At 34.7% G+C, this 17,449-nt stretch overlaps 3 protein-coding genes across 3 annotated transcripts in view; 1 reads left to right on the plus strand and 2 right to left on the minus strand.

Moving 5' to 3' along the window:
* The first annotated feature begins 6 nt into the window (after nucleotides 1-6).
* Tango2 (transport and golgi organization 2) lies at nucleotides 7-2,327 on the plus strand. The gene is made up of 6 exons (XM_013312258.1): nucleotides 7-49; nucleotides 184-297; nucleotides 865-985; nucleotides 1,179-1,400; nucleotides 1,537-1,635; nucleotides 1,923-2,327. Exons 1-6 carry the CDS (start codon nucleotides 13-15, stop codon nucleotides 2,044-2,046), a joined length of 717 nt encoding a protein of 238 aa, XP_013167712.1. The 5' UTR covers nucleotides 7-12; the 3' UTR covers nucleotides 2,047-2,327.
* Nucleotides 2,328-3,581: 1,254 nt separating this feature from the next.
* Nucleotides 3,582-4,281, minus strand: LOC106117812 (zinc finger protein 593 homolog). The gene is made up of 2 exons (XM_013312259.1): nucleotides 4,121-4,281; nucleotides 3,582-4,019 (listed from the first exon to the last, which is right to left on the minus strand). Exons 1-2 carry the CDS (start codon nucleotides 4,230-4,232, stop codon nucleotides 3,679-3,681), a joined length of 453 nt encoding a protein of 150 aa, XP_013167713.1. The 5' UTR covers nucleotides 4,233-4,281; the 3' UTR covers nucleotides 3,582-3,678.
* Nucleotides 4,282-5,792: 1,511 nt separating this feature from the next.
* Nucleotides 5,793-17,449, minus strand: part of Chc (clathrin heavy chain) — a 17,130-nt gene continuing 5,473 nt past the window's right edge. Inside the window, exons 4-29 of the mRNA XM_013312246.1 lie at nucleotides 15,937-16,191; nucleotides 15,672-15,860; nucleotides 15,260-15,514; nucleotides 14,871-15,067; nucleotides 14,538-14,718; nucleotides 14,253-14,446; nucleotides 13,844-14,070; nucleotides 13,505-13,676; nucleotides 13,040-13,318; nucleotides 12,731-12,949; nucleotides 12,407-12,549; nucleotides 12,112-12,246; nucleotides 11,627-11,849; nucleotides 11,105-11,279; nucleotides 10,743-10,897; nucleotides 10,291-10,515; nucleotides 9,940-10,180; nucleotides 9,536-9,693; nucleotides 9,223-9,390; nucleotides 8,867-9,016; nucleotides 8,397-8,639; nucleotides 8,145-8,259; nucleotides 7,836-8,002; nucleotides 7,544-7,630; nucleotides 7,156-7,282; nucleotides 5,793-6,564 (exon numbers count right to left, since the gene is read on the minus strand). Of these exons, the coding sequence (XP_013167700.1) occupies nucleotides 6,464-6,564; nucleotides 7,156-7,282; nucleotides 7,544-7,630; nucleotides 7,836-8,002; nucleotides 8,145-8,259; nucleotides 8,397-8,639; nucleotides 8,867-9,016; nucleotides 9,223-9,390; nucleotides 9,536-9,693; nucleotides 9,940-10,180; nucleotides 10,291-10,515; nucleotides 10,743-10,897; nucleotides 11,105-11,279; nucleotides 11,627-11,849; nucleotides 12,112-12,246; nucleotides 12,407-12,549; nucleotides 12,731-12,949; nucleotides 13,040-13,318; nucleotides 13,505-13,676; nucleotides 13,844-14,070; nucleotides 14,253-14,446; nucleotides 14,538-14,718; nucleotides 14,871-15,067; nucleotides 15,260-15,514; nucleotides 15,672-15,860; nucleotides 15,937-16,191 (4,781 nt within the window). The 3' untranslated portion in view covers nucleotides 5,793-6,463. The remainder of the gene's footprint in view (nucleotides 6,565-7,155; nucleotides 7,283-7,543; nucleotides 7,631-7,835; nucleotides 8,003-8,144; nucleotides 8,260-8,396; nucleotides 8,640-8,866; nucleotides 9,017-9,222; nucleotides 9,391-9,535; nucleotides 9,694-9,939; nucleotides 10,181-10,290; nucleotides 10,516-10,742; nucleotides 10,898-11,104; nucleotides 11,280-11,626; nucleotides 11,850-12,111; nucleotides 12,247-12,406; nucleotides 12,550-12,730; nucleotides 12,950-13,039; nucleotides 13,319-13,504; nucleotides 13,677-13,843; nucleotides 14,071-14,252; nucleotides 14,447-14,537; nucleotides 14,719-14,870; nucleotides 15,068-15,259; nucleotides 15,515-15,671; nucleotides 15,861-15,936; nucleotides 16,192-17,449) is intronic.

Consider the following 17,449-nt stretch of genomic DNA (forward strand, 5'->3'; position numbering starts at 1 on the left):
CCAGCACAAAATATGGGCCCTTGGGAGGAAGATGTTAATATTTATGGAGGTAAATTTGTTTCATGTAATTTATAAAGTTAAAAAGAAATTTATCAAAAGTACTAAAATAGTAGAAACAGAATACATACTAAAGTTTTCAACAATAGGCTGATCTGAAAAAAATGTGTATTTTTTTTATTTTAGGACGAGATTTACAAACTGGCTGCGAAGGGGGAACTTGGCTAGCATTATCGACTTGTCACAAAAAAGTAGGATTATTGCTTAATTTGCCTGGAGTACATAAGGATAACGCCAAAAGTGAGGTTTGCTGGTGATGGTGTGTTAACTGTAAATTTAAAATGTACATTTTCATCTGCTATAAAAATATAAACATTTACATTTATGTTTAATGGATACCTTGTACTTGTATCTAAATGTGATAAAACATATAACCTTTGACCCCTGTGGTAACATTGAATGTGTTTATCAGATTGTGAATCAATGTTCCGTCTGGTCAAACATTTAGGAAGGTCTTCCTACCTCCCAGAAACTCTGCAGACATAATTTTTTTTAAATAATTTACCAATAAACATGTCACACTTTTCCATGGGATAGATAAATTTGTAAGTTTTAATTACCATTAGCCCTTGCAAGTGACTTTGTCTGCACAGAATTGAAAAAAACTTTGAAGAAACCTGTGTGCTATTCCAGACAGTGCTCTTTGTGCAAAAGTGAATGATTTTAACATTAAACATCTAGATTGATTTAAACAACCCCAAAGGTTATCTGCTAAAATTCATCCATCTTAACTGTCACTTTTATAATATTAGTAAGATTAGTGATATTATCAAACTAAAAGTGTAAAAATTATTATTAAATTTTCAGGCAGAGGTAAAATTGTTGAAAATTATGTTAAAAGTGATCTAGAATTAAATACTTATGTTGATTCTATGAAAGAATATTTTCAAGAATGCAATGAATTTGTATTAGTTGCTGTTGAATTTGGGTATGTAACTTATTATAAATAAATAATATTCGTAATTCTACAAAAGTAAAATATAAATAAATTATTAAATAATAATAATTTTTGCTGTTTGTACTTACCATAACGTTTTTTAGTTGTCTAATATTCTATATTACTTGTAAAAAAAGTTTACAAAGTAAATATTTGACATCCTAATATTTTTCATCTGTTTCAGAAATCTAGTACCTATTGTACAAACCTACAATAACGGGAATAATGAATTAAAACAATGGCATGATCAATATTTAGGCTTTAGTAATAGCCTCCCAGATCAGCCGTTAACAAAAGTGGTTGCTGGAAAGTGTAAATTACAAGATGCTTGCAATAAATATAAGAAAATAAATGACAAAGACCAGTTAATTGAAGAATTAATCAATGTTTTGAAATCTGAGGAAAGGTAATTTTTTAGTACTTTGAGAATATTTTGAATACCAAAAAATAAAAAGATGAGTCAATTATATTGAATATGTGTTACAAAATTATTTTAGTAGAGTTTAACTGACAAATAGATGATAATCAATAATCTATTTTAGTAATTTACCGGACCCACAATTGGAACAACGAAGACCACTGATTTTTAAAGAGCTAAGCTCAATTTTTGTAAGAATACCAAAGGCAAGATATGGCACCAGGTAAAATAATTGTACTTATCTGTTTCTCATATTAAATTCCTAAGAGGAAACTCTTCTTAAAGCATAAATCCAATATCTTACTAATATTATAAGTGATTCGCACTTGATCTCACTAATCACAGATGGATCTGTATTAAAACTTGGCACACATATAGCATATAGTTGGGAAGAACACATAGGCTACTAATTTTTTTTAAATTCCACATGGACGGAGACGCGGGCGACCGCTAGTGTAAGAACAAAAATTCATGTAACCAATTGGTCACTTAAATATGTTTTCCTTTCAGAGCACATACTATAATTTTGTTAAGTAAAACTGGGGAAATGCATATAATTGAACTGAGCATGGAATCCCCAATAGATCCATTGAGACCATCCTGGGTAAGAGGTGATTTTAAGGTTAATATATAAGTATAAATTTTATCATAATATAAATTTTATTTTAATGTTTGATTAAAGACATTGACTTGTATGAACAAAAAAACACATCATAACACATATTGTGGCAAAAAAATTGCTAAAATTTCGTAGCAAAAGTCCATTTTAATAAAATATTTATAATGTTATTTATTTAAGAAAAAACTAATAGAGATATATATAATATATTTTGTATGTTTTGTTACAAAGAGATTTTACTGTTGAAGTTTCATTGTTATTGTTTCTAATAAAAGATATATTTACAACTGTTTATTTTATTGTTGTATACACCAATTGCTCACTGCAAATTCCGGTGGTAAGGAAAAATCAGAATTCTGCTCCAAAACACAACCTAAAAACATTGGTACATTCAAAATTGTACCAGATATTATATGTGGATACTTGCTTTGTTTCTCATCGGTGTAAGTAAACATTAATCTCTTTGATATAAAATCACCACTCACCGAAATATTTCCTATCTCAATGTAAGACTTTAAAGAAGAAGAATACATTTCAATAGAAACTCTCAGTGATTCCCACATTTGTAGCTTTTCAGCGGTAACAATACTCAAACGGTAAGGGTAACCAATGTTACTGTATATATTTTTGATTACTTCAATTGTTTCGTCAAGTATTATATCACATTCTTTGACATTTTTAGTCGCAATAAACATTGATATAACAGATGATTGGCTAACATTGAACAAGCCAATTTTTTTCTTATCTGCGGGATTGTATTGTCTTCCCATAGAAAAATACTTCAAAGGTAATGCATTGCTATGCAAGACATTCTTAGTATAATATGCAAAGAAGGAAAATAACGATCCACCTCCTGTTAAATGCAAGCGATTATCTATATTCACTTTTGAATCTTCATTATGATGTATAATAAATGTATGATTAGGATTTGTATGATCATGACCGCATCCTTCAATAATTAAACTCTTAACAAAGTCCGGATTTGAGAATTGCGTAAAACCGCTGTCTTTTAATGATTTACTGAAATAAAACTTTGCTCCCAGTTCAAATATAGCTGCATCACCTTTTAAATAATAGTTTTCTTCATTTGTAAACTGAATCAAATTTTTATCTTTACCTAACTTTAAATGATTTTTTTCATTTTCAGGGGCAGTTTTATATGTAAAGAAAACATTGTTTTGCAAGCTTGGAGTTTTTGGGTGTAAAATATTTGGTAATTTTAATGATTCCACTATAGCAGCTTCCTCAGCTGACCAAAATGGTACTTTTAACTTTTTAATATTTTCTTTTAACAAACTGGACTGTATTTTAAATTTTTCTATATTATTATCAGATGGATTATTTTTAAATAAATTTGCCAATTCACTACTGATTTCCACCTTCTTTTTTTCAAGTTCATTTCTTTTATTTTTGAGATCTTCATACAACTGCCATAGATCTTCAACGTTTGCTAAATCTATATTTGATTTTCTTCTGGCTAGATTTGCTTGAATTACTTCTTTATGTTTTATAGCCTCAGGAAAGTCAACATGTGGGGTTATATAAACAAATGTATCAGTAGCTTTTCGGCCATTTATGAATAGAGCAGAATATCTAACATGTAATAGGCTGCAGTCTCTTAACTTAAACAAACAACTTAGAATAGTTTTATGTATCATCTTCGTCGATTTTCTTTTTCTTACTTGCTGTACTATCATCTAACACAACATCACCATCCTTATCAATTACGTCTGAGTTATTATTTTGTGTAACTATTTTCCGTTTACTAGGAAATTTGAAATTACCGTGACCAGCGGCACGTTCCGATTCTTCGATACTGTATGGCTCTAGCTCTAAAGCTTTCAACCTTCTCTTGTGTACTTTTGTTTTAAAGTGTTCAGACAGTGCTTGTTCGTCAATGAAATAACGAGCGCAATGGAGACAGTAATGCTGTGCAGCACCAGGTAAATCCAAATCAACGTTTTGATTCAGTAATTTCTCAGCATTTTCTGTAAAAGTAAATATTATTTGTTGTTAACCTAGTACATAACCTAAAATTCTAATGCAACGCACGTGAGTTTTCAAAATTAAAGCACATAAATAAACTTACCCTCCTTTAAATCGCTGTCGATTTCATCAAGATCCTTCTTTCTATTTCTCAATCTCCATCGCCTTTTTAGATGAGTGTCACCGTGATGATATTTTTTTCGTTTATATGTCATGATGTCCAAAACACGTCAAAATCTTTTCAATTTCAAAGTCAAAGGATTGAATGACAATTGACATTGGTAAACCAGAGATAAAAAGACAGATAATATATAGACATCATAGAGTCAATATTTGCAATTGAGATTTTAAGTAAAACTTAAAACCTCAGGATAGACAGAATGAACAAATCCAGATCAGTAGTAAAATTAAACAAAATTTTTGATTTTCATAAGGTAAGAGATGTCTTTTTGCCTTCATATCGATTGTGGCAAATATGATTCAATTTAGGTCTTTTATAGCTAACTTGATTGAGTTTGAAGCATTATGAACACTGGAGATATTAACCTTTATTTATGACTCTTGATTATTCAGCGTTTGATGACTTACAAATTCCTCTAAATTATCCTTTTTTTTCAAACTTTCTTGAACTCCTGAGGACAAGCGGGCAACAGGCAGTTTCTAAGTAATTCTTCTACTATCAATTTATAATATACGGTAGGAAAAATGAAAGAGCATCATTTATTTATTCATATAATATAAACTTATTTAATAAAATTCAGAGAAACAGTATCATACATGAATAAATACAATACTAATAATGTAATCAATAAACAATTAATTTTTGTATTTAAAATTGTTTCTTACAACACAAGAAACGCAAAAAAACATAACATTGTGTTTTATCATTAAATCGTTAATGAAAGGAATGATTGAATATATATTTCAACATCAATTGATTATATTAATTTAAACTCTCAAAATACTATTACTCATAACAGTATATGGAGTTCAAGAATACTACAATTCTGGGTTATTCAGATTAAAATACTAATCATAAATATTGTTTGCTAACAAATTACTTTGCCCCCAGAAAGCCATTTTACTCGAATATTTTAAAATCTAATGAAGGCATATTAAGGTGTTATGTAACTAAAGCAAATCCTGTGATCAACTCTCGTACAATGTTCGCATTTAAAATATAACTAATCTATTTTGCCTAAAATAAATCTATTCGTATCAAATAATTTTATAATATTAATCATATATTAATGCAACTAAAGAATTGCGTGTAATTCAAAATCCAACTGATAATCTTTTATCATTGTTCATATATTGAAAACATTATATACATATAACTTTCAATGAAAACGGCGGTATTTTTTTGTACATCGTACACCGATATATCTAAAATTTAACTCATTATAATCGTAATATTTATCATATTTTAAGATTTTTTAAGTAAAATATAAGACGAATGTATATTTCTGTTAGAATTTTCGCACTGGAAATGTAAGCCATATAAAGCCAATTTTTTAAATATTCGTAGCTATTCTTTTAATTTTTGAAACAACACTAACCACTATATACATAAACATGTAATTATTTTATCTATGCACCTAGTGGCAGATCTAAGCTTTGACAAATCTATAATTTGGTCACAGCTGCTCGCTATATTATGTTAAAGTCTGTTTAAAAAAGAGCCCTGTTTTATATTATCTAGATGATTTATAGATTTTGATTATGGAATAAGATTTAGTTTTTTTAATACTTCTAAAATCTGAGTTTTTTTTTGAAAAACTGGTCTCTTTTTTAAAAGATTACGATCAACACAGTGTATACACTCGCACTACTTTAAAATACGAACGCTATTATAACTGGATATATAGAATAGTAACACCTCTTTAAATTTATCTATGACTCACTAATGATCGTACCATGGACATGAAATTTTATATATTCTGTTATAAACTTCAAATTCTAATTAGCCGATATTCTGTAGGTTAACTAGCCGACAATTATCTAATAAATAATACCGTAAAATTTCAAAGTTGCGTTTACCTTAAATGTTATTGTGAATAATCATAAAGATGATTTATTTTATTACTATATTTGAAATGGAATTTAAAGTATGTAACATCAATAACTACACAATGAAAGTAGCAACGATGAGAGCTATATGAATTATATCGTTTATATTTCCACAACATGAAACATCCTGTACCTCAATGCACTTTCAAACAAATTAGGCCACGAAATTAAAAAGAGAATGTCGAATCTATGAAAAGTTTAACAACTTTCTATATTTTTTATTCAAAAAAAGCAGATATAGAAAGTGCATAGAGGTTGGAACTGAATCTATTAACGCAGTGTTGGGATAGACATGTCTATATACAGGAAGATCCCCGGGCGTAGTCCCTAGGAGTTAGAACTGGTAGTTCCCCCACGCACGTGGGGAGGCAGTTCCCTACATGCCGTAACCATGGTAAGGCGCCGGCGACGGGGCTTGCGCGGCGTACGCGTACGGAGACGCTTGGGCCGCCACACCAGGGTATGCCATAGACGGTCCTGAGAAAATATACAAAACGTAATATAAGCGACAATTTTTCTTTAAATATTACTTAAGTACATAAAGTATTAAAAATATAACCCACCTATAATAGCTAGACCAAAACGAAATGTAAAAAGTATATTAATAAATAATTAAAGTTATGTAACCTACAAACTAGCGGTTGCAGGGGACTTCGTCTGTGCAGAATTTAAAAAGGAGGCTATATAAAAGTCGGTCTAGCCATATCGGAGATTATTCGGAACAATTGCGGCCTTGGGGACAGACAATTTTTTCCCAGATTACATACCAAGACAATCCAATTTTATTAACATGTATAGATTACGCGACAATGCAATGCATGAAGCGCTTTGAACTCCAAATATTTTAACTGTAAATAATAAGTATGGTAACGGGCAAGATTACCATAGTTGTATACATAGACCAACAAGTTCACTGAGATGTCTAATCGAGTTTGTCTTATAATCCAAGACACTAGCATCGTGTTCGACTTTTAATTATTTGACAGTTATATAAACATTAGTAGTATTTCACATTCGACGGCAGGTGAAACCGTAGAGCACAGATAATATTTTTAAAATTATACAAACCGGCGGTAAGCATGAGCTGAGGTTCCATCATCATGGCGGGCTTGGCCTCGTGCTCTGCGCTCTCCGTGCTGCGTTTTGCATCTGCCTCCTCCAACTTTTCCACTTTAGTCGTCAACTCGCGTACAGTCTACAAAAAATACAGGACTATTTAATTTCTTTATTTGTACAGAGAATGTAACAATAATTTTATTTTAAAAACCAAATGGTATGATTGGTATGAAGTTGATATCGATGCCGGAAAATACAATGCAAAACCCCAAAAGATAAACAATTTAGCTCCTAAAAACTTTTTCAATATCTAAATGTTGTTTGTAAAATATGGTGAAATAATTAAAAGTCTAAACAGCAATATAAATAAGATGCTAGTTTTACTATATATTTTACTCACTTGAATTAGGAAAGGCATTGCAAAGTCCATAATGTTATGCCTCCATGCCAGTTCAATAACTACATCGGGTTTCAATAAGTCGTAACACTGAAAAACAAAACAAATCATTTACATATGAATATAATTGATCTTTAATTTGAAGTTACGGATTATCCAGAAATCTTTCCGTATCGTTAAAGTATTAATAAATGGAGAAAATTATAATAATATTCAATTTTAGCGCAAAATTATACACATGAGAGAATGTATAAACTTGTAATTTCTGTTATGGGCAGTTTTAACAGTATTGTACCTGGTACAGGCAAGCAGAGAAGCACTCAAAGTTGTCGCGCTCAAGGAACCAGTTGAGCAGCTCCTCGGCGACGTCAGACTGGCGCGACTCCGCAGCGTACTCCATCGCGTCCGCGTACAGCGCGTCCTTCTTGCACAACTCCACGCTCTGCTTCCATCTGTTGTTGCCTGACACACAAATATATTGTTAACATCATTCTAAAAATCTCCAAAGTGTTTGTCTATGGTGAAAAAGCTACAGGTTTAGATTGGAACGTAATATAGTTTCTACAGTTAAAGGTAAAATTTTTAGTTAATCAGTCTTAAATACCTTTATACAGATAAGCAGCAATCCTTCTAAACTCAGTCAATTCGTGTTTCTCTAGTTGTTGCGCGAGAGCAATGGTGTCGAAGTTATCGAATGCATCTATAGATGTTCTTAGACCCTGGAATAGAAAAAATAATAATATTAACATGAGTTCAATATATGATTATTCAAATTTATACCTAAAACTATAAATACATAATGTCTGCACAGTAAAATTTAGACTAATTCGTCAGTAAATCATGCTTGTCTTGTTACCTGGTAATCTTCTTCATCAATAAGCAGTGAATTGAGTGCTTCATTAACCGCCTTGTTGTTCAAACTCTGCACGGAGCGGAGGTAAGCCTTCACCAGCTGCAGATGACCAGCTTTGGTGAAGAAGTTAACAGCGCGTGTGTGGTCCATGCGCGGTGCGAGCACCAGCAACAGATCGTTCAGTAACAAGGGCTTGTAGTCCAAATAGAACTGGATCGCTTTGTAGTATAGTTCCATGTTTGCCACCTGAAATATGTAGGAGTTAGCTTAGTTTGGATGACAGAACTCAATATTATTTGATCAAGAATATCATTAGTAAGAAACAATAGAAGAAGCCATGAGAAGTCTTGTTTTTGTGACTAAGTATTATATTATGAATAGTTACGGCTTGTACGGTTGCATGTTGTACCTTCCGAAACTCTGTCTGTAAACTGTCTTATTTCTTGATAATCTAGCTAACGGTTTTTTCTTACCTTAGTGATGATGTCCTTGAAGTGTCCCTCGCGCCAGGCCTCTGTGGGGTGCTGCATCATGGTGAGCGCCGCGTTGTCGTACTCCTCATACTTGTCGTAAAGGAACACCAGCTCCGACCACAGGTGAGCTTGTTCCGCCGCGCGTAACACCTGCAAATTTCAAATAAGAATGTGAATGATTTAAAATTTGACAAAAAAACGCTAGTACGGTTTTAAACAATAATTATGATCCTGGTTAATAAGATTAAGAATAAATAGCATCTGGTGACGCAACAATTCGGCGCAGGTTCTTATTTGTAGAAGAAGACTTCTATTTGTTAAAATGCATATGTAATGAGTAAAAATATGTACCTTACCTTGGGTATATTAACTCGAGACCAGAAGAGCTCCAAATGTTCGCGCATCTTGGCGGTCTTGTACTTGGAGTAAAGGATGGCCAGCTCGGTGAACATGCCCATGTGCGCACGCTCCAGACCCAGAGCCGCTTCCAGGAGGCTGATCAGCTCGTCGAAGTGGCCTCGGTCCTAAAGACATTAATTATAAAATAAATATGACAATTATATTATTATAATGAAAATGACCCGTGCTTGGTTGATTAAATATAGGTCTAGATCACCACATTCTGAATGTGACAGATTTCACTGTTACCTTCCACCTAGTACAGATTACCTGATAGTAATTAATGAGGTCCTCGAGTTCGTCAGCATGTACGACAATGTGCAGTCCGCACATCTGCGCCAGCCGGAATTCCCCGGCGTCGACACACGCGAAGCAAACCTCCTTCCATGTACGAGTTGAGTTCGCTTTGCGGGCACTGTCCACCGCACCTGAACAATATTTAATTTATTGAAAATGTGATGTTATTACATTATCAAAAATGTATAAAAATCCATTATTTTTGTATGGATGTGATTTTATATGAAAACAAACAGTATTGCAAAAACATTATCAGACATTGGGATCGAAATTAATTTTTTTTGTACAAACTGACAACTTTATTATTTTTTGTCATTTGTGGTAACTATATTTTAGTAGCGATATTTTACATTTTTTGGTATTAAAATGTATCATACCCTGGAACTCCTTGAGATGAACCAATGTGATGGCCAAACGGGCAAAGTTGCTGACATTATTATAAAGAAGTTTAGCAGCATTGTACATCTTGTCTTCGAAGCATCGGTCACCGATTTTCTGTATGTCAGCGTGGTTCGGCCCAGAGATGAACTCCTCTAAATCAGCCAAGCGACCGGTGCGGGCATATGCGTAGATAAGTTCCGATTCGATGTAAGATTCACGCGCCTTCTTACGGGCCATCTATAAAAAGACTTATAATTAGAATTGCCAAATACCTTCATTAAATTTATAATAAGTTAATGATTTGTGGTTATAAGTCAAATGTAAATTAAGAAATAAGTCACACTTGCCTGTAGATATCGAACAAGATCTTCCCAGGACTGTTGTTTAGTGGCGGTGTCCACCACATCCATGTATGCTGAAGGATCATCAGCCTTGATGTATGAATCAATGGCTTCTTTGACCAGCCCTTGTTGGAGTTGTGCCTTAGCAAGCTGCGACCACACGCCCGGCTCGTTGCAGCGCTCCGCAAACTCGTATGCTCGTTTCAGGTCTTTTACTTGTTCGATTAGAACCTGGAATGGATTATATATGTAAAATTCGCATGCCAAAGATGTTCAGTATAGAATTTGAGCGAATTGTAACATAAGGGGTAAAGTGAAATTGTACAATGTAGACTACTAACAGTTATTAACAAAGAACACTTTAGTGCAAATATCTTGAAAGTTATGCATAAAAAGAAAGGTTAATATTTCCTGTTTTTTGATTGAAATTTTAAAAAAAGTAGTACTTGAAATTATACCTGAATGGCGGATGTGTTAACATCGAACTTCTTGAAGATGGCAAATGCTTCTTCGTACAATTCGTTGTTGATAGCTATGTTCGCGATATCGGGGGCGTCGTAGTTGTCCAAGCGATTGATGTACTCCATCACGCGGCTTCGGTCAGCCTTGATTGCTGTCAAAGAAAATCAAATAATGAGTTTACACTGGAAACTCAACTTCTACTTGGAATAACTTCCACAACATATCTGGCTCGTTAATAATTAAAAAACTGTAGTCTTAATAAAACATATTTTTGTCTCTATTTTTTCAAACAGAATGAGAGGGATAAACTTATTCTTAAACAAGTGTTTCGACTGTGGAATCGTCAATGTCTTCTTACCTGTAAGTATAAGCAAGTTCTGCAGATTCCTGTGATCAGAGAACACAGAGTTGTCGAGTACAATCTTCTCAAGCAACTCAATCAGTTCATTGGGCAGGTCTGCTGTCATGAAAGCCTTTACTGTCACCGAAATGTCTTCGGGATCTTGAGTCTCCGACAATGCGGTTTGTACAACCTGAAAATTTATTGTTAAAATGAGCACAATTTATAGAATTATCACGATATTTCTTTTTTTTGTTGAATTAATTGTAGTCACTAAGTATTGGTAGTAAAAAATAAACTTATTCAATACTTGTTTCAATAAATTCATAATAATATAAAGATTATTGCACAGAAAGTGAGAAAAGAGCATGCAGTATATTTTCAAAATAGTTATGACCACTGATCGTGGACGTTTACGTACAATAACTTAATATGTTGCAATTTTTACCTGACTAATGGGTACAAAAGAGGAAGTCAAGAAAAAAATATGTCGCTTTTCTATACATTATTGCTGTAAACATTATGTGATGTGGGATTTACCTGGTCGATAAGCTGCCGTTTGAATGGGTTGGATTCAGCGAGTACTTCAAGCCAGAGGTCCTGGTCACGGCGACGCACGAGGTACCGCGCTTGCGTCTTGAACAGCGAGTTGTCATTGCAGACGGCGATCAGCTCACGGTCGCACTGCCCGCGCTCGTATGCCACGCATGCGAGGTGCGGGTCACGCTTCTCGCAGTAACGACCCACCACGCGCGAGTCGTACCTGTGGTAGACAAATCTTTTAATAAAAAAGTGATTGTGTTTCGAATATAATGAGTAAATTCTGCAAAATTATTATAAGGCAGATATTCAGAAAGATATGTTAATTTTTTGGAATCTTTTAAAAAATGAACTGATTTTAAGAAGACCATTACTAATAGTAAACTCTTCTCATCACGAATAATAATATAAGTCTTGGTAAACGACTGTTAATTTTATTCAGGACGTATTGTGGCCATATCACGACATAAAAGTTAGTCACTCACCATTGGTTCTCTTTGAGGAATCTTTCTGGGTTATTGTTGGAGTCAATGTAGATCTTGGCGAGAGCATTATGGGTCGCGGGCTCAGTACAGCCCTCGTGCACGCGGGTTTCCAGCCACGGGAGAAGTAGCTTCAACCTACAAAAATTATGTTGTCATTTTTTAAATGAAAAATAATTGACCATACTATTAGACAAATCTGTTATTGCAGTATAAAAGAAATCTTCACTAAGGGGCTACCGAAAAACTTTTGCGTACTACAAATAATCTAGAGCAAAGATTAAATAATAATTGTTACCTATTTCTCTTCTCGACCTCAGCGACCAGCTCGTCTGTGGAGAACTGTCCGCGGACCACCAGTATCAAGTTCTTGATGATATCCTCCGCGCAGTCCACGTCGAGTAAACCTCCCACTACCACCGGCAATCGGGATGGATTCACCTGTAATTATCATGAAGTAAAATTAGTTTCTTTACTATATTTGTTTATTTATTAAGACAAGCCAACGGCTTACGGCTACATAGAACATTAGTAGTTAGTAGCATTGTAGAAAATTCAAAAAATTTAAGACTAGAGACTAGCCAGAGAACATTGTGAACCATATGTTGTTTTTGTCACATACCTTTTGCACATAAATTTCAATGTATTTCTGCAGACTGTTTCTATATAGATAGAGTACAAGATCATGTACGAAGTCAAAGCGGTCGCACACTATGATGAGCGGCAGTTGATCGGGCAGCTTGGCTTCTTTCAAGAAGTTCTTAACGCGCTCCGCATTATAGCAGTTTGATTCCCGACAGATACGTTCCACTTCTTTTATCTGACCTGTCTTGCAGGCAGCCTGGAATTAAAAAAAAATATAGTATAGATTCAATTTATAACTATAAGTATAAATAAAAATCACAATTTAAGAAATACAACTAAATCTAACCTGAATGTACTTGAAATGGACTTCCGAATCTTGACTGAAGTTAACAATAGAGCCGAGGAAATAAAACAGTCCTTCATAAGTCTTGAAGCTTTCAAACAACTCGATGAGTGCTTTAGTGGTCAACTGCTCGTGGTATTTGGTCGCGATTTGCACGCAGATCTGCAAGTTCTGACGTATGTTCGCCTGTAGCATCGCTTTAAGACATTCCAGTGAGTCTTCAACTGACAGAGTTCCAAAGTATGTCACCAGCCAATCAGCGGACAGTAAGTGGGTGTGAACCTGTAAATAAATAGCATAATAATTATGTTGGTTGTGTCAGAATACTTATAATACCTACGTAGACATAGAAAATGACACAAAAGAAAAAAAAAATACATTACAGCTACAGGCGAAAAAGGATCTTGTGACATTTTTTGACGTTGACAGGGTAGTGAGTTGTCAGTGTATATAGTATGTCTCACTCACCACAGCCCGCTTGATGTCATACAAGTCAGTATAATGTTCCAAGGCGCGTTGCAATAGCCCCGCCTTCTCGCAGAGCTGGGCGACGTGCGCGCGGTCGTAGTGCGTGAACATGCCGTTACCGAGGATAGCGTCTGCCACCTGAGGCGCTGACATCAAGTTCATCTCCAATAACCTGAGGAATTGATAAATTGTATGTGTTATAACTGGAGTGACAACTGAAATTACCAATTTTGAAGATAGTGGTTTGGGAGATAATCATGGATTATAAACAGAAGTTTTATGATCACCAAATTAATACAATAAATACCTAAAGAAATTAATCATAACATTCTAAAATACCTTGTTTGCAGGGGCCCCTCCTCGGGGCGATTATTCTTCAACGCGTCCAAGAGGAAAGCGGTACACTGCTGCACCATGTTCTGTTCCATGAAAACGTCAACTATCTGGTTGATGTCAGCTAGCGGCGGGTCTTCAGCCACCAGCATACCAGCGAATCCTGCACCTTGCTCAGGGTTGGTGCGCATCACGGAACGCAGCAGGTAAATGTAGTCTGGTGTGTATCCAACCTGTAAGATATTTTATTTAAGATAAAAGAACTGCTTTATTAAAAGTAATAAAGATAATTTAGCTTATAATTAAATTTTGCAAATATCAATTGTTTGTATGAGCAAAAAAAGTACATTCATAAAAATTGTCCAAGTATTTTATCATGAAATCATACTGTGGTTATAAATTCAATAAAAAATACCTTCTTAGCATACAGAACAATCTTCTGGAACTGTCCAGTTTCAGCAAAACATTGGATAACTTTGCTGGCCACATTAGCACGTAGATATACGGACAAGGCAAGAGTGAGGTCCACCGGCTTTACCAAATCACCTAGTTCTTCTGAACACTCCAGCTTTTCTTCTTTAAGCCATTTCTCCAGAAGTTGCTTACGACCTGATAAAAGGATAAAATGTTTGAAATTAAACCATGGTTTCACAATTATTTCTACATTTTGGAGACAGAATGTGTATAAATATTATGTTACCTTGTAGTAAAACAGGGCGACAAAGTTCCAATGATTCAAACTTATTCAACTGCGCTTGATCTAGCAACATGCCGAAGTATTGTAGTAGAGGCGATGTTTGACCGGACTGGGTCGGCACTTGTTGGAAGCGTTGGATTGTTTGTGGTGTACGGAGGATGCCCCTAGGCGCCATTGCTGCGACCTGATAAAAATAACCAATTAAATATCAAATTCTTCTATTATATCCAATTCAATTCACATTCTTCCAGCTCGAGAGACCAAAAGAATTCATTCGTTTGATCAACTTTAACAAATCAAAGTTAATAAAAATAAAAATCCAATTTTAATGTTTACCTTAGCTGCCTCAGCATACTGTCCATTGGTAAACAGCATGTTGAACTTGCGAACGAAAAGTTCTTCCGCCCCTGCGAGATTGTTTCTAACGGCCAGTCGGAGAGCCAATTCAGGGTTTTGTAAGACAGTGTTTATGTAAGGTACTATGGAGTCCTCTTCTACTGTCACTGACAGAACTTGTCCTTTTCGGTTTACACCTTTAAAAAGAAAGATTCAATTGTTTTTAATTAACTTTGTAAAACATAATGTTTTTACTTTTCAACTTGAAAAACATAAAAAGGGGGTTTAATCCTCCATTTAGTTCCATAACAGAGATTTACTGGCTAGTCCATAATTAGCAATTGTAGTTTAACAAACAAAGAAAAGCGACTTATGGGCTATAAACTCACCAATAATACCGCCAGTTGCTTCATGCGGCGCGGTAACAAATATAGTGTCAGATGAGATACGGTTCATATAGATGCATGTTCCAGTCTCGATGTCGTACATATGTATGTAGCCGTATTTGGTGATGAGGTAGATGACATCATATTTAGGCGAAACTTGCATGGCGACGGGGAAATCGTTCTGGGCCTCCGGTGGGAAGAATACGTCCACGGCTTTCTTTGGGAACGGTTGATTGCCGGCGGGTGTTTGACCAACCTCTGTTAAATTAAAATGCGATTAATTGCCACAGCTAAGTAAATTAATTAATTTACTGTAGGAAATAAACTTGGAGTCTTCACATTAATTGTTACTTGTATAGCCATTTATAAATCATAAAAACTTTGTGAAAGTTTAGTTATAACTCGTTAAGCATACCGATAATATGCAGTTTCCCTCCTTGCGCGGTCCTCACAGCGAAACAGAAGAGGGTAGAGGGTTCAGCGTTGCCCTCGGCTTTGAATGTTGCAAAAGAGGCCGCGTGGCCCTCGATAGGTTGCGAGCACTTGCGTTCCACAGAATACAGCTGCATTGCGCCAACCACACGATTCTGTTGCGCCGAAATACCTAACAAAAAGAAAATTTAAATAGATATGAGACAGTTAAAAAAATTACATCATACAAGTATTCGGAGAATACCTACCAACTAACAACAACCACTGTTGTTTGGGATCCGTCCTGTAGTTAATGATCTGACAATCGGCTAGTGATGAATGTCTATCAAATATTTTCACGGGAGTAGAATCGCCCTCCATCGACCAATGGTACACAGAAACCCTGGTGACCAGCGCCAGGGTATTCAAGGAAATCCACTTCCAAAACACGATGTCTTCAGTCATAGTATGCGCCTTCATCTTGGACTTCATTTCGATATTAAATATCTGGAGCGTCTTTTGAGCTACAATGAAATTATATAGGCACTTTTAATTATTAGGGTTACAAATAAAGAAAAATCAGTCTCTAAGAAAAGGTTCGGAAACCCCGTCTAATAAAAAAATGTTCTATTGGGCTATTTGAAGCTGTAATTTGCAAATGTAAATTATCAGTTCATTATTAAAAAATTAAATCTATTACATAAGGCCCCATTCGAATTATTAATGCCTCATTAAGTGTTTGTAGGATGTCTAGTGTTCCTGTTTCGTCATCGCGTATGGTTAACGGTAGCAGGAATTGCGCATCTCTAGTAGTTATGTAACGAATAACGATTTCTTTTGAGTATTCTAGCTATTTAAATATGAAGCGTTGCGTGTCTGGGGCAAAAGAATTTATCACCTTTTCAACAAGTTTAACGTAGATTAATAATGGATAACGTAGTGGACATCGAAAATTTGTTTATTGTATAAAAACAATAGAAAATATTGGTTAAGAGATATTGTACATCTGTAACACAAGGAATACGGGAGAAAGTACTAATTAGAGGAAACCTCAAACGCTAAAGGGAATAAGTACCGAGGGGGCTTTCAAAGGACAGATTTCAAAAGCCTATAAGTTGAAACGTGTTGCAGCACGATCCTTTGACGTTGCAACGTTGCAACTTCGTATATTAGACACTAAAGCGTTCTAGGAAAACACCACTTCTCGAGACGATTACGGTACAATCCAGTGGTTTTTACTCTACTACGACGCCATACGACATTTTATCCAAAGAGTTAAAAAGGGTTGAATGTTTACGCGTATTATGTGTCTTTATAATCGTGCTTTCTAAAACATTGGAACCGTTTTGTTTGGCGAAGTTGACATCATTTTTATTTTTAGAAGCTTTCTTTGTCAGTTTTAATTTAAATATTTTCATGTAGAATGCTCAAATGTAGTATTAACTAATTCGTGTAAGATCATTGGTCCATTTAGTTGTTTACGTGACAGTCTGGTACGCCCACTTCAATAATATTGCTAATATTAGCTTTCATATCTTATAAGCAAGTATTATGACCAACTTAAATAGATTGTTTTCATTTGTATAGGTGCATCGACTCCATTAATAATAAACTTTGATAAAATCGTAAGCTATGTATGTTTATAAGTGACTAAGTCTTTGTCTAATCTTACAAAGACCTGTTCTTTTACTACACCTAGAAAATTATATAGACCTACCATTTTCATCGATCTAATTAGTACTAAGAAGAAAATCCGACACTGTGCCGGTGTTTCAGCGCAAC

This window comes from Papilio xuthus, unplaced genomic scaffold (genome assembly GCF_000836235.2).
Source record: "Papilio xuthus unplaced genomic scaffold, Pxut_1.1 DF827679.1, whole genome shotgun sequence".
NCBI lineage: Eukaryota > Metazoa > Arthropoda > Insecta > Lepidoptera > Papilionidae > Papilio > Papilio xuthus.

Excerpts from the sequence above, each read along its gene's own strand:
- Tango2 (XM_013312258.1), top strand. The coding sequence starts at position 13 with ATGGGCCCTTGGGAGGAAGATGTTAATATTTATGGAG. Across the intron at positions 298-864 it reads ACATAAGGATAACGCCAAAA|GCAGAGGTAAAATTGTTGAA; the intron begins GTGAGGTTTGCT and ends TTAAATTTTCAG. Across the intron at positions 1,636-1,922 it reads AAGGCAAGATATGGCACCAG|AGCACATACTATAATTTTGT; the intron begins GTAAAATAATTG and ends TTTTCCTTTCAG.
- LOC106117812 (XM_013312259.1), bottom strand. The coding sequence starts at position 4,232 with ATGACATATAAACGAAAAAAATATCATCACGGTGACACTCATCTAAAA. Across the intron at positions 4,020-4,120 it reads CGACAGCGATTTAAAGGAGG|AAAATGCTGAGAAATTACTG; the intron begins GTAAGTTTATTT and ends TTACTTTTACAG.